This window comes from Polyodon spathula, chromosome 11 (genome assembly GCF_017654505.1).
Source record: "Polyodon spathula isolate WHYD16114869_AA chromosome 11, ASM1765450v1, whole genome shotgun sequence".
NCBI classification, from domain to species: Eukaryota; Metazoa; Chordata; class Actinopteri; order Acipenseriformes; family Polyodontidae; genus Polyodon; species Polyodon spathula.
Window position 1 is genome coordinate 40,756,995 of NC_054544.1, and position 21,158 is coordinate 40,778,152.

General features: G+C 36.3%; 1 protein-coding gene across 2 annotated transcripts in view; it reads right to left on the reverse strand.

Annotated features, from left to right (window-relative positions):
* Positions 1–996: 996 nt before the first annotated feature.
* Positions 997–21,158, reverse strand: part of LOC121322958 (UDP-glucose:glycoprotein glucosyltransferase 1-like) — a 47,277-nt gene continuing 27,115 nt past the window's right edge. Inside the window, exons 21-41 of one of the 2 annotated variants that reach the window (XM_041263615.1) lie at positions 20,378–20,401; positions 18,874–18,968; positions 16,979–17,185; positions 15,835–15,966; positions 15,174–15,304; positions 14,500–14,595; positions 13,814–13,916; positions 12,384–12,463; positions 11,706–11,895; positions 11,242–11,400; positions 9,631–9,716; positions 8,982–9,066; positions 8,411–8,499; positions 7,523–7,627; positions 5,716–5,800; positions 4,938–5,120; positions 3,688–3,848; positions 3,476–3,590; positions 3,052–3,168; positions 2,480–2,648; positions 997–1,732 (exon numbers count right to left, since the gene is read on the reverse strand). In XM_041263615.1, the coding sequence (XP_041119549.1) occupies positions 1,707–1,732; positions 2,480–2,648; positions 3,052–3,168; positions 3,476–3,590; positions 3,688–3,848; positions 4,938–5,120; positions 5,716–5,800; positions 7,523–7,627; positions 8,411–8,499; positions 8,982–9,066; positions 9,631–9,716; positions 11,242–11,400; positions 11,706–11,895; positions 12,384–12,463; positions 13,814–13,916; positions 14,500–14,595; positions 15,174–15,304; positions 15,835–15,966; positions 16,979–17,185; positions 18,874–18,968; positions 20,378–20,401 (2,438 nt within the window). In that variant the 3' untranslated portion in view covers positions 997–1,706. The remainder of the gene's footprint in view (positions 1,733–2,479; positions 2,649–3,051; positions 3,169–3,475; positions 3,591–3,687; positions 3,849–4,937; positions 5,121–5,715; positions 5,801–7,522; positions 7,628–8,410; positions 8,500–8,981; positions 9,067–9,630; positions 9,717–11,241; positions 11,401–11,705; positions 11,896–12,383; positions 12,464–13,813; positions 13,917–14,499; positions 14,596–15,173; positions 15,305–15,834; positions 15,967–16,978; positions 17,186–18,873; positions 18,969–20,377; positions 20,402–21,158) is intronic. The other variant, XM_041263616.1, reaches the window with a different exon arrangement.

Sequence of the window (21,158 nt, forward strand, 5' to 3'; positions counted from 1 at the left end):
TTTAGGAGCACATTTAACAAAGCAAGAAACAGATTATGATTACAGTGCAGAAGTACAAAGTAAAATGTTATTTTTTGGCAAGATCTTTAACTGGTATCCATTGAATTGTTGGCTCTTCTAATCCATCATATACATAACAAAGCAATTGTTCAATAATACCCTGAGATGTAACCCTTTTCCAAATGGGCAAAGCACTCAAATCATAGCATACTGACTGCTAGAAAAAAACTCATAAAGCGCTGAAATTAAGGCAAATACATTTCAGGGTAGCTGAAGAAAAATGAAGCTTTAATTTTTATTTTGCAAAACATATTTCTTTACTGCACCATAGAAAAATCCAATCCTAAAAGACCAACAGAAATGAAACCCCACAGTGGTATTTTAATCATTTAACTTACACAAGTGTATTTGTGTTTTATTATTTTAAAATGTATTTATTTTAAGCCTTCCACAGTAATATTTGCAAGGCCTACTTAGCAGGGAATTTTAAGTTATACCGCTAGGGTTTATGCAAAATGAGAAACAGCATAGAAAAAATAAAAATGTTAACAGAATATTTGTAAAATTTCCCAACAAACCCATATTTAAATACAGCAGAATACATTTCAGACTATAAAAGTGTGTGTAATATGTAAGGGCTGGAAATGAGACTCGCATATCAGTTTCACCCATTCCAGGTTTTACTACAAGCTTTATTAGCCACAGCATAAAGGGAATAAGCTCAGGTGCATCTTTATTAACCCCACAGTAAGATCAGGAATGAATTCCAGTGGTTAAAGAAAAGGGCTTGTAACCAGGAGGTCAGGTTCAACTCCCGGCTCACTCACTAACTCACTGTGTGACCCTGAGCAAGTCACTTAACCTCCTTGTGCTCTGTCTTTCAGGTGAGACGTTGGCGTAAGCGACCCTGCAGTTGATGTTCACGCACCCTAGTCTCTAAGTTGCCTTGGGTAAAGGCATCTGCTAAATAAACCAATAATAAAAAGTATACGCTATGCAATGGGAGTCTTATTTCTATCCCTATATATATCTATCTATATATACACACACACACACACACACACACACACGTGTTCTCAATTGTATACAACCAATATTTTGCTTTTCTAGCTTCTAAGACCTTTTTTTTTTTTTTTTTTAATTCATTTGACACTCATTCATAAAATGTGTCTTCTACAGATTTATCAGTGAAGAAATGAGCCTTAAAATCTTTTTTTTTTTTTTTTTTTTTTTTTTAATTTATTGAGTTCCAACACCCAAATTATTAGGTAATCAAATAGAGCACTTCTGTATAACTTGGAATAAAAATAGATCATAATCAGTCCAGTTATACAGTGTGTACATGCATATCCTATCAGTTCCAGTTCTCTATTATTGCTAACATGTTCTTTGTTTTACTACAGTATTCTCTTTAATGATTTATAGGCTAGAAGACTTGCAGTTCGCAAAATAACTGGAGGTGGACGGCATTACAAGTGGGTTCAAGAGTATTGAAAAATAAAAATAACATTTTTTAAAAAGCAAAGGCATATCCCTTCTTGATTTTTACCCAGCACCTACAGTCCATTGATCATTGATTTAGATACCCTTCAAATTACTTTTACAAAGACAGACACCCTCTTGAATAGCTTGAATATCCTGGGATGCAAACTTCTCATAAAAAGAAACTCTTTAAACAGAGTTGGATTTCTTCTTTTCCTGTTAGGTTACAATTCAGTATGCCCATTGTGATCTAAAAAGAAAATTTAAAAAAAAGAAAAGGAAATAGGCATTACACTTTCATCCACCTGTCAGAAAACTCAAGAATTCACTGGGGACTACCTCACAGTAGCTGACTGTGGGAATTAAAAAAATAAATAAATAATGCTTATGTTTTTCAGACAAAACATCCCAATGCATTTTAAAATTATTAACCTTTACAACAACTGAATCCACAATAATGCACGGAATTGCCTAGATATAAAGGGCAAATGTTACAAATAAAATGTATGTAGTGACCCGCAATGGTGTGGATAGGATATTCATGAACTCAGAAAATCAGCCTAATTCTGTAAAAAGTAGCCTTCTATGTACAGTATGAAATTACCAGCTTTTCACAAGATTAGCTGGAAAAGGGCAGGATAAGCATAATCACCCAGCATCTGCCATGTGTAGTGTTACGAGTTATATCGTAATGTACAGTTTCAGGTACTGTAATTCAGATGAAGAGTTCCTAACCAGTAGCCTGCGGTAGTATGAGAAGGTCATACTGACCAAGGTTCTTGAAATAATTACTATTGAATAAATACACAATACAATTTTCATTTCCAGAAAAAATTAATGAAGTAGCTAAAAGTCTAATAATCTTGCTCTGACCAAAACACTTAACCTAAACCAATATCCTATTAGTAATGTTAGATAAAGGCCAGGCAAAAATGTAGGTTTTCAGCCTGGACTAAGAACAAGCGGAAACCACAATTTCCACTGCCTGGTTACTTACCTGCTTTGCTCCTTGATGCGGTGTCATTATTGACTGGAACAGTACCCTTCTCCTTCTCATCTGTGAACTTGTTGTAGATCTTCTTGATCTCCTGGTCATAGTCTGACCACTCTCCCACTATCCTTACTGCTGCCTGCAGTTTAGGCTCTTTGGTCTGTGGGTTATTGCACTGGAAACAGAAAAGGCAATCCGATTAGATGGCAAGAAACGTAACGTTATCAACATTTAGAATCACTACGTCAATGACACAACTTTATAATATTACTCATAGTACAAAAGCAAGCTCAGGATTTGGCTGACAATTCAAATGAATGGTTCACAATATAGTGACCTTGAACAATAACTATCTAGTAAAGCACAAGTTTTAAGGAGTTAAAAACTGTAATGATTCCACTGGCTAAAGCAAATTAACCAAACAGCTTAACACTGAACAAATATCCACTTATTTGTAAAACTAAACATCACATGTATATTTTGTTTAAAGTGCAATAAGAATAACAATGAACCATTTGGTGACGTTAATCTCTACTCTGACTTAAATCAGTCACACAAATAAGGCAAACTCGTCATACCAGATCAATAGTTTTGGCCCACTTCTTGGAGGACTCATCGCACCAGGTTTCACACCACAGCCATTCCTGAGGGAGGGATTTTATAGGCACCTGATGGATCATGTTGTTGGGTAAATCCTGAAAAAGAAACACAACCCAGTACAGTTGCTGAACCTCAACACTGCAGCATTGACTGTTGAATGTGTAGATGTGTAATTAATCATGTACAGTATTTATTTTTATGTCAGTGACATGTATTTTGTATGACCTAACTATTGGCTTGCTCTCTGCAATTATACCAGGATAAATAAACTGACAAAGGCTGAGAAGTGTGAAGCACCTGAACGGACCTGATCCGTGGCTAAATAGCCTTGCACCTATGACAGCTTATAAATTGGAATCTCATCCAGAATTTACAACAGAGGCCCATCCAACTCCCACAAACCTGGTCGAGATTGGAAAGGCTGTTGGGGTCCTGACTCAGACCCTGGTATTGTCCTCGGAGGCGGTCTCCAGCAGCTATCTTTCTGAACTTCTTCAGGTCCACCACATACAAGGCACTAAAGTAACAAAACACCTCTCAGGTTACAACAGAAAGACTTCATGAATTTCAGTAAAAATTCCAGAACATTTTTATTTATAAAAGTGAACACATACCTGATATGGTATTTTCGCCCGGCTAAGTGACTGGCCCAGTATCCTGACTTCCAAAACCTGTATCCATCCATCTCTCTTCGGCTCTCGCAGAACGGGGTGTAGCCATAGGGAGCCCCTTCCAGGTCAAAGTCTCTCAGCTCTTTTAGATCTGCACGCACGATCTGTGTGAAGCAGTAAGACAGTTGAAAACAACTGAAGAAAAATGCATAACTCCATCAGTTTTTATTCTAATTCCATGAGATGAAAATTGGTGTGGCTGCAAGGTACTAGTTACATACTTCAATACAAATATACTACATGCTGTACTTTCTCCCACTCGACTGTTATAGAGATTCACCAGACACAGCAATGGCAATAATGCTGGGGCTTGTGAGAGCTCATGTACAGAACGAGAGGTGCTGGTCCTTTAAACTGAAGCACCTGAGACTCATTCTAGTGGAGATGGTTGTGGTAATGGAGTTCTCTTACAGTATATCTTCATACTGTATATGACTGAACCAGAATGAAATACAAAAAAATATCATGGCTGCTGAAAATTATTTCTGATTTCATTGTTGTTCAGCCCACATCCTAGTGAACAGTGTCAATACATGCCCCTCCCTCACCCCCCCTCACACCCCCCATAAAAAAAAAGAATAGTTAAAACATGGCTGCAATGCCTCTGTGATCCACACAATGGCAGTAGAGTCACTGCAAGATCAGCCATGCGGAGACCAATGTACAAACAGTAATTGCTCTTATGCAATAGATGGCAATTATGCCACAGATAGCAATCAATCTCTCCGTCTAGCTTTCGATAGACATAGACCTCAGGATGTACAGAAATGAAAGCTTGGCAACTACTGCCTATTTTAATGATGTATTTTGCTACAGCAGAAAGAAAGCTTTTGTTATGTTCTTGTTTGGCCCAATTTACATTTCTGCTCTTGGCTCCCAGAACTTTTTGGAAAAGTCATCTAAATATTTTATCAGTTTTGATACAAAACGACCTTGTGCATGAACTACCATGATGACTATGTTGTCAGTGCACAAACACAATCAAGCCCTGAGGCAGAATGCTTATTGGATAGCAAACTCTTATGCAAGTACGAATATCACAAGTTCAAATCTTGCTAATGGTAGGAACACAAACATATTCAGACTAAAGATGTTCAGTTTGTGCACTGGAATCATATGCTTTTTGAAGCACTATCCTTGATTTGTGTCTCCCACAGCTCTCTTACCACAATCCGTTGTTTTTATGATATTACCTGGTCAGCATCAACAAAGAGAAACTTTTCAACAGCCAGTGGAAACAACACATCCAAGAAGAGAATCTTGTATCCCCAGATGATTCTTTGCTTCTCTGTCTGCTGGTGGAGCCACCTGGGCCATTTGTATTGAACCAGTTCATACTGGAACCCATACTCCTCAGCCATGTAAGGAATGAACTCCTAACAAGAAGATTGAAGTGAAATATTTAGCTGGAGAATTTAACCATGTCAGGCCAGAAGGATGAAGTAGAAAAAGAATGTGTGCATATGTTAATGATTTACTGGTTCAGCCGTAAGCAACTTTGTAAGTATACAACACTATTATAACAAATTATTTAGTTGCAGTGTCTTGTTTGGCAAATGATGAGCAAAAATATATAGTGGCATACTAAAACCAGTAATAAGTAAAGTTGATCACAGTATTCATTTGCAATTACTGTACAAACCTTTGTATAAGTCTATTTTCTAGATATTTTTAGGGGTCCTAAAAAGGTGGAGCGACTTAAACATTGGTGAGGCCTATAGCCTTTTTCGTGAAATTGTTGTGTCAAAAAAAAAAAAGGTGGAGGGGGTGAACAACGACTTATACATCGGTTTTTACGGTAGCCCAACCAAAACTTGTAAATCATGCACAACTAATGCCTCAATGCCCAATATTCAGATAACCTTGTGCCAAGAAATGACCATACATAGTATAGTCACAATTAAGGTGTGACACTGAATCTGTATATCCAGGAGAAAGAAATACCTCATAAAAGAAAAGCATCACACAAACCTTGAAAGCTGGAGACAGGTAATTCTTCAAGAACCAGAACTTCACAGGGGTTTTAGTGTGCTTAAGTACAGACAGCATCATAATCCTGTTCAGAAAGACAGCATTTCTTTAGCACAATCAAAAACATTACTACAAATACAACAGAGCTAGTTGTACCACAGAATAATAATGTCTTTCAGCAACAGCAGATTTAACCTACATAGGAATAGTCTAAAAATACATTGAGTAACATATTCTAGCAATGTCTTAATTTATATGATTCAAACAAGCATGTTTAAGGATCTCATTTATATCTATATACGAAAATATTTTTGTGCATTCAGAAGCAATAATTGTACACACAAGCTGATATCAGAAAAACAACTGGGAGCTTAGTTAAAAGAGACAAGGTAGACAAAGAAATGTATTTAAAAACAGAACAGGGATGCAGGACATGTAAAAGCAATATAACTGCTTATCTTCAGTAAACAGCTGGGGAGGAAACATACCGTTTTGTTCACTCCATATCTATCTGTCTATCTATCTATCTATGCATGCTACAGTTGTTAAAAAAAAAAAAAAAGTTTCAGAGTATGGATTGTAGAAAGACATTGAGTAATCATTAAAGTCCTATATCAGACATAACGACACAATGCTGCAAATATTCACTGACCTTGTCGGTCACAGTTGATCTGTAAGCAACCAATTAAATAGACTCTTAAAAGGGCAGGTTAGAATATCTCATTGATAATGTGGATATGGGAAGGCATGGTGTGTCCACAGGGCAAAGTTCAGGATTTAAAACTCCTACATGTCTAGTTTCAAATAGAATGTAAAAACGGCACCCTCAAAACACAAACATAATAATAATAATAATAATAATAATAATAATAATAATAATAATATAATAATAATAATAATAATAATAATCATCTTTATTTTTATATAGCGCCTTTCATAGTGGACCACCATCACAAAGCGCTTTACAGGGGTAGGCTGTGAACTGTGCATTATATGCAGAGTCACTTACAACAGGACACTGATTTAATATCTCATCCACACGATGGAGCACAAGGAGGTTAAGTGACTTGCTCAGGGTCACAGTGGCAGGCGTGGGATTTGAACTGGTGACCTTCTGGTTACAAGCCCTGGACTTTAACCACTGGATCACACTGCCTCCTGCCACTACAATAATTTGCAAATATTAAGATGGCTTAAATGTTAAAGATTAAACATCCAAGCAGGTGCACAGATCATATTGTGACTAATGATCCCACTTTAGGATACAATATCTAACAACAAATACATTACATAAAAAAGTGTTTGCGCTCAGAGGAGAAATTACAGTATGACTATATCAATATAGACAAATAATAGGTTTCAACTATGCTGAAACCTTGATGTGCAAGTGTTTTAGATAAAGGTGTAATAACTAAGAAGCTGTAAAAACATTCACACATCTTGCAAGTCATACTTTACAATTACACTGCAGATTGTCAACTGAAGACATTTTTATTTGGAATAAAAACACGATTTGAAAAAAAGTTCTTACGCATGTTTGTAGTTACTCTTAACTCTGATAAAATCAAGTTCCAAGTATTCTTAAAACAATTAGTTTTAGTTTCAAATAGTGATTTCTAATATGCGGAGACAGATAGGCATGACCTAAACCCTGAATTATACAATGTCAAGGACTGTCGTATATTCATTTCAGTGGGTTAAGTGACATCATGGCAATATCTCAGGACATCGACACTCCCCAAATCAAATCTACACTGGCTTTTGTGACTCACAATAACCCAACATTTAACTCTGACATTAAACCAACCTGAGGAATCTTTCGTAAAGGTGCCCTGATGCCACTGAGAAAATGTTGATGACATCATCTTTCTCTGGCCTCACTTCATCAGGCTTTGCACCTCCAGTAAATCCCCTACACAGAAACAAGAACACACAGAGGACAGTTTAGGAGGATTTCAAAACTTGGGAAATGTTAACATCAGGAAAACAAGACCGCATTGTGAATGTTCAATTCTGATGCACTCTTTATATCTTCAAAGTTACCCCCCAATCACTTATCATGAACACAAATTGTTATTCCTTCATTGTATTCGAATATAGTTTCTCCATAAACTTCTTGCAGGAGCATGGGGTTGCAAATTAAACATTCAAACTCTATTACAGTTCAGGAAATAAAACTGAAATTAAAAGCTGCCGCAAATGTTTTTCTGTTAAGCAAATAACATCTTACACAGGACAAAATATATTTAACACTTTATAGACACTATATCCTAACCCTTATTTCCCCCTATTGTTAATACATTTTAATGTTGCACAGTAAGTTATTAAGATTAAGGCTATTATTCGAATGTTTTTACTCTGGGTCTTCTCCAAAGAAATATTTGTAAAGTGTAAAGTGGTGTTTTGCTGTTATTTGTTTACAGGACATATCACTGAGACAAGAACAAAGTCAAACAGAAAGTAAATAAAGTTAAGTTTTATACAGAATACATTTAACCTTCCTAAGCATAAGAGGAAAATGTTTCCTCTATACTGTACAATATAGGATTTGAACAATGAACCCTTTTCTGGGTCAAAGTACAACAATGAATTTTAAATAGCATGTTAATCATTCTCTGACATGCAGAAACTCGGATATAAAGATGTATGAATGGTATATTCAAACCATTCAATCTGCTTTTCTGTTTGACAATACCTTGTTAAGGACTCCCAAAATCCAGAATCATTGTCATGGTTTCCATCACTAAGCAGCTCTTCATTTATTTTGTCAGACTTTTTCTGGACCTAAAAAGAGGCAAGTAAGATTAATCTGTAATTTTAAACACAAAACACTATCCTCCGTATAACCCCAGAATATCATAAGTTTATCAAAAGTAGTTTAAGACTGATTTAAAATCAGCTTTGTGGCAGCTCTTTTTTTATGAGATGTTCAAAGCACATCAAACTCAAATGACTTATTTGCTTTAAACCAGAATTATTTAAAAAATTGCTAGTTTCATAGGCCTCCATTATCAGTAATCTTAGTGCTAATCCGGGACTCTGTAACCAGCCGGACCTGGCATTTATACAACACATTTACAACTGAAATAATTGAGCAACCACCTCTGGAGTGGAAAAGTAAAAACTATTAATGTGCACACCATCAATTATTACCATAAGTGTTTCTCCAAACAGTATTGTGATGCACTGTACATTTTACGAAATCATTCAAAAAACAATTCACATACGTTTTAAAGTTTGACTGAACGGATTTAACCAAAACCTACCTTGACTTTAATGATTTTACTCTTGAAATTGTTCAAGACCACTATCAGGTCATCAGCATCAGCAGGAGAATCAGTTCCCTCATGGCTAAAGAAGAAAAGAAAACAGAAACAGGATCACACAGTGGCAATAGAGAGAAAAACATGACATTTTGCACAGCACAACCCTTGACATGCCAGACTATTTTTTTTGTGAAGTATTACATTAAGATGTGTACATTTTTTTCCCCACATTACCTTCACTAAAATTAGATTTTCTAAATTTTGAAAAGGCAGGCCCTACTGAGACAAGATTGAATTCAGTAAAGTTCCACCCTTTTATCATGTTGAACATTCTCAAAGTTTCAAAAGATTTTGTTTAAATGTGAAAATGCACTTTGTATGAATAAATCACCACAACCAAAATGTCTGAACTTGAAATAGTCCGACGCCTCATCACTGTTGGTACTCTCTGAACTTGTCTGAGGCTCTTCATTAGTGCTCGCCACTAAATTACATAGCTTTAGTCTCTGCTCTTAAGTTCTTAACACAACAGCAGCCAGATGACCTGAAATCTACTTTATATGCTCAGATGTACAGAGAAATACACACTTCATATTCACATTAATTAGTTTACCCCCCAAGGTAACTTTTTTTTTCAGAATCTTAATACCTGTAAATTTTGTAGATTTCTTCTGATCTCCCCTTTCTCAATTTCAGAACCCAGGCTCCAGGATTAGCCTTCAGCTGGAAGTAACCCTGTGGGATATAAACAGTTTGTTTATTAAAAATAAATCCAAGATTATAGAAGGTTCTAACAAGAACTGTACCATCTATATACACTTTCAAGGTGCTTTGAAAAACAATTGCATGCCAGTATGCATGAGTACAAGTAATTCTGTGTCTAATCGACCCAATTCAAGAGGTATTTTCACTTGTTCATCTTCGATCCTCATATCCATATGCTAACTGCAAAACAAATTTACCCTACTTTAAATTACTCGCCAAATACTGTCTATTCAAAGTTAAGGGGGTAGTCCCCCAAAATTAACCACTGGTTCTACAGAATTCACAAATAAATGCAGTTATGAGTCCCTATCAATGGTAAAATGAGCTGCAAACTGCAAATGGTTTAGAAAACAGACTGCATTCTATAAAACATTAAATGTAGCCAAATCAGAACTAGAACTACCGGAGCGGTTTTTTTGGCGCATCACATTTTGTAAATGCATTTTTTTCCACTGATTTGGCAGCTAGGCAGCTGTGTTTTTTTTACTTTTCCTAAATAGATATATTAAACATCTCAAACCACCAGTAGACCCAGGGTTGCAGAAACTTATGGATATATAATACGCTACACCTAGAACTACCGCAGCTGTCATTTTGATTGCCATAGTGAAACAGTGGGTTTGGCTTAGTGCTGCTGAACTTGAGAGCATCATGCTTGATTTGAATAGCTACAGGAGACATTTTCAGGCGTGATGTATCTATCAAGCAGTAAAAATACTTTCTATTTTAAAATACTCATTTTCTAGTTAAAATGGATAGACCAATACAATGCAGGACTGCACAGCAAGTCTTAGGCATGATTATATTGAATAACAGTGTACCAAACCAGCTATTGCAAGAGACAGAAATTGGAGACAGAAATTACTGTTGAAGCTAACAGAGTTGAACTCAGGCACAAAATAAAAGGCTAAACAAAAAACAGTTATACAAAACAGTCAAACAAACAAATCTCAGGCACTATTCTGTCTTGCTTCACAGAGTGTCATAACCTCTCGCTGCATGTCAAGTCGTCTCTGAGCTGCTAAAACCACTCTGTTTTATAGCTCAGCATAAGTCCCCTTCCAACACCACCCCCAAATCTCATGTCAATGCTCGTGTTGCAACAGGTTTCCCCTCACGCATAACAAGCAGGCTGCAAAAAAAGTATCAGACAATATCCTGAAAGAAAACAAGTAATAACATCAAAACATCTTGATTTCCAAAGAAATCATGGGAAAATACAAGGCAGGAAATCGGAATTAAAGGTAAGCACCATGTTTGGTATGTTAAAATAAACACGCTGTTTTGACTACATTTGACACAGAACAGTTTCGTAGTGTGCAACGCTGCAGTAGTCTTATACGCATTTTACCGGTGCGGTAGTTCTATGTAAGTATGTACATAGATATGGGGGGGGGGGTTCTGGTGTAAATTGAGATGGTCAAGTCGGGACCAGTGGTTGACTTGGAAAGACTTGTATGTTAAACACTAATGTTTTATGATAAAGAACACTCACCAGGTTAGCCATCACAATGGTATCCACAATGACAGGGTTGGATGTTGTCCCCAAAGTAAACTGCAGTCCTCGAGGGGGCTGACCTGTGCTCACATCAAAAGAGTGCCCCTCCAGCAGCAGATATTCCAGCTCATACTCTGCAGCCACAATGCTCTCCACCTGAAAATAAAGACAAAGCCAGCATTACCTGTTAGGCTGAATCACTATGAGCATTTATAGTGTAACTGTGATGAATGTAAAGTACTTATTTTTTAATTAAAAGGAAGCAAACATATACAGTTAAAACAAATATAGGGCAGCTCTTGAAACAAAATGGAACCAAGAGATAGCTGTAGCATGGACCAGAAAGTCCTTAGTAATATTGTATTACAGTGGAAAGAAGATTGCTAGAATTGTTTGTAAAATGGGTATGTTGAAAAAAAGAGTAGTGTTTGTATTATCTGGTGGTGTATTTTGTAACTTGCCTCTTCCAAGTAAATGTTGTCCAGATCATAGCGTGTTTTGACAGACTCCACCATCCAGCTCTCTGGGGGGTTCACATTGAGTGTAAACAGGGGAGAATGAGGCATATCCAGGAACTTAGCAATTGGCCCCGGAGCAAAACTATTATCTACCATGAAGGTAATCTCGGGCTCCAACACATAGCGATAAAAGCTGAAACAAAAAAAAAACAAAGATTGGCTACTGGTTTTGTGAAGTGTATTGCGGTCCTCTAAAAAGGTTTTTTATTTTGCAAACATATTACCTGTCATTTCCGTTCTCTCAGAATATACTGAATGGACTTCCAGAAAAGTCAAACTTCCACAATAATTTGCATTTGGAAATTAGTTTATTTCATTAGCAGCAGCTTAAAGCATGGGTGTCTGGTGTAGAAACCAGACATTGTTCTTTGTTTGCTTCATAAATATTTGATTAATGACTCTCCTTAGCTAGAGATTTTTTTCATATCGAATTTATGTTGCCCTAATCCTACTGCTGTAGAAAAAAAAAAGTGTATAAAACAATATTCCTTCGTGTCTTTGTTTTAGTTTTTACAGTATTATCTTTGACTTCTATCTGCACACCTTTCCAATAAGAACTTCATTTTTGTTGTGATACTTTAGGGCACTCGCAGGTTTCCTGCTATTACCTTGTACTCTTACCTCTTCAGTGGCAATTCAGAGAGCTTGGACTGGCAGTTCATAAAAACTCGAAGATTCATATTGATCAGTTGGTTCAGAACCTAAAGAGAAAAAAACAAAAAGAGATGCAGCAGAGTTGTGGGTGGTATTGCATTTCCTGACATTTTGGCTTCAAGGGACGGAAGTCCACACTGGGAGGCCTGGATGCCCACGGCCCCAAACCAGTTCTAGGAATTTGGCGCCAACAGGGATTGTTCCAGGAATTTAAGCGTAGCATTCTGTAAAACCTACTTCTAAAACTACCTATCAAAACAAAATAACATCTCAGCCTTCTTCCATGTGATTGTGTTAATCTTCTCCGAAATTAAGTGAGCAGATATTTCTGTTCATTTTAGTGCAAGCTAATAAGAAAGAATGATGTTATGTTTTATGTTAAATAACCCATTCCATGGTGGTTTGCACTTACGGAAACATGATAATAGCTTACTTTGAAGAAGTATTCCTAAGCAGTAAAAAAAAAAAACACACACAAAATTGTGAACACTGCATTAGCAAAATGTGTGAATGTGCGGCTCTTAAAACAAGGCGATGTGTGGTGGAAACTATGTTTTAATTGAAATCTGTTTATGTACCTGTGGCAAAAAAACAAACAAATAAAAAATCAAAATAACTTGAAAAACTACAATTCCAATCAAGGTCTAACCACCGTAGATCAAGAATGCTACTGTGGTGCAGACTACTATAGCTGTAGCTATTAGTTTTTTCTCCAGGTCTGCTGAAAAATACATTATAATTTGCATCGCCCAGAGAGGAAATTAACGTTTTGACCCCCTTTTATATTTTAAAATACTAATCCTACTGAAAGTTTTGAAGAGAGAATGTCGAAGTCCATCACTCTTCCTCTTACCATTACAGAGATAGTAATGGTTGAAAATCAGAGTTTAACATAGAAACCAAGTTGAAACTAACTATAATGATAGGTTTGGTTTCTGCAACTTGATTCAGCATGCATTGCATCACAATAGAATGGTTCGGATTAACAAGTCGTTAATTGCATTGGTGTAGACCAATGTTGTTACAATAGTCTAATCTAAATATGCTGAAGAGGGATCATGAGCTTGATCCAAGGTAGTATCTTGTTGTGAACACCTGACTGCTGAAGCTTAGAAAGTGTGCCAACTCTGAGCAGGTTCAGAGCAGCTGCTACTGCTACACACACACACACACACACACACACACACACACACACACACACACACATATATATATATATATATATATATATATAGCCATCAAATCTTTTTTTTTTATGTAAATACAAACATAAGAGCTCCAGTTTTAATAAAAAAAAAATAAAATAAAAATACAACAACGTGTTTGGAAGCAGGATTAATTCAGTTATACTGAGAATTGTTTAATGCCAATCCTGTATACAGTATTTTACCACTCACTGTGAGGAGAGGAGCAAGTTTCTGAGCAGCTCTGGTTGCAGGATCCACTACAGCCACAACATCAAAATACACTTCATCCTCCTTCGGCCGAACTTTCACTGCACTAGGAGAAAACAAACAAACAAAAAGAAAAAACTTTAAAATTCAGATGTACATCTATAGTGGATTTTTGCAGCCTGAAAATTCCCCAATTAGGGTGAAAACCATTTTTGTCATGACTTACTCTAATAATAATTCCTAGATGTACATGCAAAGCTCTCTTCACTGTGTAAGATGAATATTCCAATACTGTTTCTAGAAAAGCTGTACAGTGCACAACCAATTATACCTTCACAATTCAACCAACAAGTTTACTTTTGTTTCTTTAAAAGGTGTATAAATTCCAACTCCATTTTTTTATTGTCTGAAAACAGTTCTCTTTTGCAATACACTTTCTTTACTACAAAGCACCTCTGCAGCTGCTACACTGTAGAGCATGCTACTCTACTCTGTGTTAGTCTACAGTGACCTCTATGCTGGATAATGTATCTCTTTCACAGGTTCAGTTTGAATCAAGGTGAAAACCAACCTTAAGGTCCACTCTCTCTCTATGACAGATACAAACATAAACCTTAATTCTAATCAATTTTCTAATCCACTTCAACTGATTCAAAGTGTCTGTGTTCTGAAAAACTTCTAAAACTTACCTGTATCTGTCTTCAAATTGGTTGTACTCAATTCTTGCATCTCCTTTGGGCTGAGAGGAGAGTAAAGCATCCACCTTCATAACCAGGTCACTGGCACTAGAAAAACAAACAGACAAAAAAGTTATTGTTATGTTAGTAACATACAGTATACCCTGCACAGCTAAACACAATACAGGAAAAAGTAATCACCATAAACATCTACTGTACGCAAAGACACCATTTTTATTGAACGATTTGTGATACTCTTAATTTCTTAAAGAGTTCTGTAAAACTCAGTACATCTCTGTTACTGTGGATGTGAGTCCCAGTTTACTCAGCAGGGGAGAGAAAAACAGTTAAATATTGAACTCTAGCAGAAGCAGCAAGCCAGCAGAAAAGGAGAGATTAAGATTGGCACAGAGCTGTGAAATGTTCTTGTATCTAATTTGCTATTGGCTTTGTAATTTATAACAATAGAAATGCAATGACACACTGAAACAAAATTCAGTTTCTCAGCGTTCAACATAATTTTTAGAATTGGCCCAAGTGCAGTTCAAATAAAACTAGCATAAAATAGACGATTGACTATTATGTGACGTCCAATTCATCCCAAAAGCATAGACAACTAATTTAAGACCCTTACTTTCAACAGTAATGGGCAATACCAGAATAATTAGAATATGTTAGAAATATACCGATCCTCTTCTATTCCCAGTTGCTTGATTTTGCTCTGAATTCTCTCTCCAGACGTCTTCAGAATGATGCTTTCTAACAGGAGGAAATCATCCTGGTTGAAGACTTCACTGTCTTCAAGAGGCCCAATTATCTGGAACACATTATCAATCAACATATCAGGTTACACTCTTCAGATTATTTTACTAAGAATGTTTATTGATGCCCAAAACATTAAAACAGAACTAAGCCACTAAATTAATCTAGTTACTTGAGCAGTTTATTTTATTAATGTATACAGTAGTTTACAAAACTGGGAGGTCTGTTTTAGCAATGTAGTTTAACTGCACTGTTTTTGAATGTTAGTTTTACTTTTTCAGTGTGTGTACTAACCAATAGATTGTGCTTCTTTGTGAATTTGCCTTAAACAATAAGAATAAATGGTACAGTTTAGTATAAAGCAATTACTGTATATTTTTACAAATATTTCTAAATATGAAAGCCCTCTGTCAAGATTAAAAGTAAATGCTGACCTTTAAAAGCTGAATCATTACATTAGATGGATATTACCTAAAGACTTGGCCAAATGTTACACTACTGTCAGGGGGTAAAAAAAAGTAAAACATAACATTTTTTAGAACTGTTGTACTTATTTACGTTCCTAAAAAGAAAAATCTGACTCACCCGTCCATTGCTGATCACAGCTCTCTGTCCTTTCTTCAGCTTCAGCACATCTCTGCAGAAGGCAGCATGGGAGAGTAGAAAGTCTACTTTGGGAGAGTCATACGCACTCTTAAACAAACCAATATCCATACCCTGAAAAGCAGAATGAAATCTTACTGTACAAGAGAAATACACCTCATAAACAGGCACATACGATGTTATATTTTTGGGATATCAAGGAGCAGTTGTGACATACAATCAAATAATTTAATATAACTTGCTAATATTATGAATGCAAACTTCTACAATAGTTTGTAAGACATTGCATTAAATCAGCCCAACCAAATTTGCCTAGTCAGAAAGGTCACCATAACTTACATTAGGATGCACTCAATATAATGTTTAATTGCACTTAAATAAGAAATATAGGCAACATACATATTGTGATGCAGTTAATTTCAATGTTATTCCCCTGAGTAGTATGGTTTTGATGTATGCCTTGTTTCCACTGCCAGGAGCTACAAACATCTACTGCCCATAGCTAGCCCTCTACATATCAAAAGTGTTTCAGAGATTTTTTTTCTTTTTTCCCCCCAAACCTGGCCAACCTCAGAAATTCTTGCTGTGCATCAAAGGTCACTTGGGGATTGTATCGTGTTTTGTTTTAAAAGAAACCGACGGTAACGAATACATTTAACCATAGATGGGCTTGTTATAAATAAAAAGGAATCTGGTTAAGGAGAGCACAGCCAAACAAACAGCCAGGTTTTCTCGTGTTTATAATGAACAAAAAAAAAAAAAAAAAAAAAGCCCACGAAGAAAAGGGTGGGGAAAATGTGTGTACATACTAATGTCTTCATCACAGCTTCTAGACAACTAAAGGTCATACTATTTCAAAACTATGTTTTACTAATTCGATTTTTACTGAATGAGTGTCACTACTGATACTCAAGGCCTTTTTTACTAAACACATTATTGTTCATTTTTATTTTGGACTAACGTTTAGTAATTTAAAGTTGTATTTAACAAGCAACAGTGCATTCAGACAGCTGGATTATTAAGTACTGGAGATCATATGGTGTCAATGCATATAGACACTTACACTTTTGTATATCTGTTACAGGGGATATAACTTTCTGGTATGACAATAGATTCATACACTTACCCCAACTGCAAAGTCTGTAATGTCTGCCCCAGACTCCACTGCCTCAGCGGTGTCCTCCTTGGACAGCTTGGTGATGAAATTCTTGGCATTGTTGGCTGTCTGCGTCTGCATGGCTGCCCAGATTGCTCTGGCAATACGACTGTTCTCTGGCATTACTTTTTCAGCAGGGTTGTTTACCATACCAATTCGAACATTATTACTGGATTTCTGAAAATGAATAATATCTCATGAAACTCCTCTATTCCTACTTGCACCTAAGATATACAGTGCTTTATATATCAATGCTGTGGATATCTGGTTTAATATGCAGTGGTTTCCTATGCTTCCTAGACCACTTCATTAAAACATATTGGATTGCCCACCTGTTCCAAGCAGAAAAGCGCTTTTTTGAAATTCATAGAGCTCAAAGGAAGTCAGCCTCATATCTGATCAAAAAGGCAAATGTATGGGTTCAATCTTGTATGCAGAATTTTTATTTCCCATATTTTTATGTATTCCAGCAAAGGGCTAATCCAAGCTCTTTTCTGTCAGACACCTCACTGTATAAAATGTTGAAGAAAATCACATTTACATATTAAAGCTAGGGGTCTACCTAAACTGCGATTTCGTGAAATTGAGGGGTCACCCCGAAATTCACCTCTTTTTAGGGGCCAATGCATACAAGTACAGAGAGAGAGAGAGACCCCCCCCCCCCCCCCCCAAAAAAAAAAAAAACCCCAAAAAACATTTGTTTAAATGACCTACTGCACAACGCAAACTACATATGTTCATATCTACCTACGTAGCGATGAGAACAAAGTTTTAATCAATCTATCAATGCATTTTTACTGATTTTCTGTGACCTGTACTGTGCAGTAGGAGGTGGGACAAAGTTGGTGCTGCATTGCTTTCATTTAGGTTGCTAAAATCTAGTTTTCAGCATTGGAGGTAAAAGAGTAGAAATGGATGACAAAAAAATCAAAGTACATTTCGGCTAATGATCGTTTCAAAATATTTCCCAAAGAAACTGTACATGCAGATTGAGGCAATTGTTTTGCATATCTTAATGTGTCTTTGGAGAAAATACGATTGATCGCTATTTAGCTTCAGAATCGCACATTAAACAAGACTACTACAGAGGCTGTTGAACAGAACGGAAAATAAATAGCTTTCAAAAACCAAACTGGAAAGTCAGCCCAGACAAAAAGTATTCCTGGCTGGCTGCCTGCAAGTTGAATCAGTACTACAACGATCTAGCACAGCCACCTCGCTTCAACCTGCCGCTTGCTTTTACACAGTTGGAATTTTAGACCTGAATAGCCACATTTTCTTTGTTTTGACTCGTTCTAATAAAATAAATTATTGGACGGGACAAATAACGACAACAAACATGCTGCATACATTGCCTTTATTAAAGTATGTCAGATGATCTTGGGTAACTGAGTTTTGGGGCTGTTTCTACTCTATATCCACATCTGTATAACTTGGCAAAGCTTTGCCTTAAATTCCAACCAATTCAGTGGATGTAGATGTGCAGTCTCAATGTATGGCAAGTCAACTGCAGGGGGATGCTGCATGCTTACCTTTAACAGGTGACAGCACTCTGTTTTAGTAAGGAAGCCAGTATCACTAATTGAGGCTTTATAGTTGTTCTGAAATACTTAGGTTTATTTAATGTTTAAACAGGTCTGCAAAACCCTAATTTTATTCTGCAACCTACCCATGAAAAATACGTACATTTACTGCAATTTAAATAGACTCTACTTATAGCACTGTAGGGGTGGAAATAAGACTCCCATTGTATAGCAGTTTGATCAATTTCAGGTTGTACTAGGCTTTTAATAAGACATGTCAACAGGGTTCATGTAGAGATAAATGCTGAACAAGGAGCCAGTGTAGGTGTGGAAACAACTTACCATATGTTTTATTGAGTCATATAATAACTGCCTTCCTGAGGGCTGGTCAAAATCTCCAACAATCCAGAAAGTAACTGGCCGAATATAGGTGTCATCTACAATAAAATAATAAATCAATAAATGCATAAATAAATCAATTCTCACACAAGATTAAGGTCCAAAAATAACTTCTTACGAGTATATCAACACCCTTGCTGAATAACCTAATCATTCACAGGAATACAGTCTGCACTCTATATAGCTGTCCATGCATATAGTACACATGGCGTGCATTAAGAGGGGGTGAATTTTGTTGGTTAAATGCAAATTAGAAAACCCTGATCAGATAGTCAAAATGTCCAAACTATTATTAGAAAACAGAAGTTGAAAAAGTCACAAACAATGTAGCACAATAACAGGAAATAAAATAAAGACATCTGATTAGTAATGCACAGGGGTCTACTTAAATCACGGTAAATTTAAGTATTTTTCATGGTTAGGTTGCGGAATAAAATTAGGATTTCGCGGACCTGTTTAAACATTAAATAAACCAAAGTAGACAGTATTTCAGAGCACTGTAAAGCCTAAAAATAGTGGTACACGATTCCTTACTAAAACAGAGTGCTGTCATTTGTTAAAGGCAAGTATGCAACATCCTCCCGCAGTTGATATGTCCATACATTGAGACTGCACATTCCGCATCCACTGAATTGGTTGGTAGTTAAGGCAAAGCTTTGCCAAGTTGGAAATCGATTAGAAATAGCCCAAAAACTCAGTTACACAAGAGCATCTGGGATACTTTAATAAAGGCAATGTATGCAGCACGTTCGTTGTCATGTTATTTGTCCCATCCAATAATTTATTTGGTTTCTGAAAGCTATTTATTTTACATTCTGTTCAGCATCCTCTGTAGTAGCCTTTTGTTTAATGCGTCATTCTGAAGCGAAATAGCGATCAATCATATTTTCTCCAAAGACACATTAAGATATGCAAAACAATTACCTCAGTCTGCATTTATAGTTTCTTGGGAAATATCTTGAAACAATCATCAGCCGAAATATACTTTGCTTTTTTTGTTGTACATTTCTACTATTTTACCTCCAATGCTGAAAAATAGATTTTAGCACCTAAATCAAAACAATGCAGCACCAACTTTTACTGGTTATTAATGTTATTTGTGGACTTTTATTTTGTTTGTTTTTTGCTTAAGTGCAATGCCCACAGAAGGGCAAAGGAATAAAAAAAGGGCTATCTACAGAAGGAGGGTACATAGTTTGCGTCGCTTGCGTTGTGCGGTAGTTCATTTAAACAAGGTTTTTTTTTCCTCTCTGTACTTGTTTGTATGCATTGGCCCCTAAGAGGTGAATTTCACGGTGATCCCTCAATTTCACGACTTCCGCGAAATCGGGATTTAGGTAGACCCCTAGTAATGCAGTATTGATGTGCTTTTTAAGGTCAAACCAAGAAAGGAGGGTCAGTTTGAGGAAAAACATTAAAGTAGTAAAACACACAGAATAGGAATTACCATAGAGGTCCCTGGAAGTCATTCCTGGTCAAGCAAAATCAGGAAATAAAACACAATGAGAAGAGAAGAAATCAGAATAAAAAAAAAAAATGCAGAAACAAAATGATTACAAGAGAGAGACAGGGAGGAAAGGACATCCAATTCAGACACAATCATTATTGTGACAGGTGAACCAGATGCAAATTTTAATAACGATTATTGGTCATTATCGAGTTAAAATGCTAAAAATAAAACTTCCCTCAGTAACAGTTTAAATGGAACAATAAGAGCATGGTATAAAAAACTCATTCAAACAAATTCTGATGTTTTAAGGTACGGTTGATAAATACATTGGCATTTAAATATAGCACTCTCCAATTTCCATATTCCTGCTGTCACTAGCCTTTGCCTTGTTTTGTGTAACATCTGACAAATTTCCAGTGTAAACATAATGGTACATTAAAAAAAAAAAAAAAATTCACATGGAAGTAATTCACTCTCTCATTTGTTTTAATTTGCTGATGGTTAGAATTTGTGAATTACGTGGCCCAGCTTCTGCTAGTGAAAGCAGCAGTCTCTTCCAGTGTGCCACGGCTACAAAGATGCAGTTCACTTTTTGCTGTCATATTTTAATCAAAACTTTACATGACTTTGCATAGCCACTTAGATTTGCATTAACTTCAGTCAATACAACTATATCGTCATTTTTTCAACCTGTACACTAGAGGTAGCCTACCCCTTTCCTGGAACTTTCGACAGTGACAACTTCGGTTAATAATAATATAATTATACTGCGTCTCCA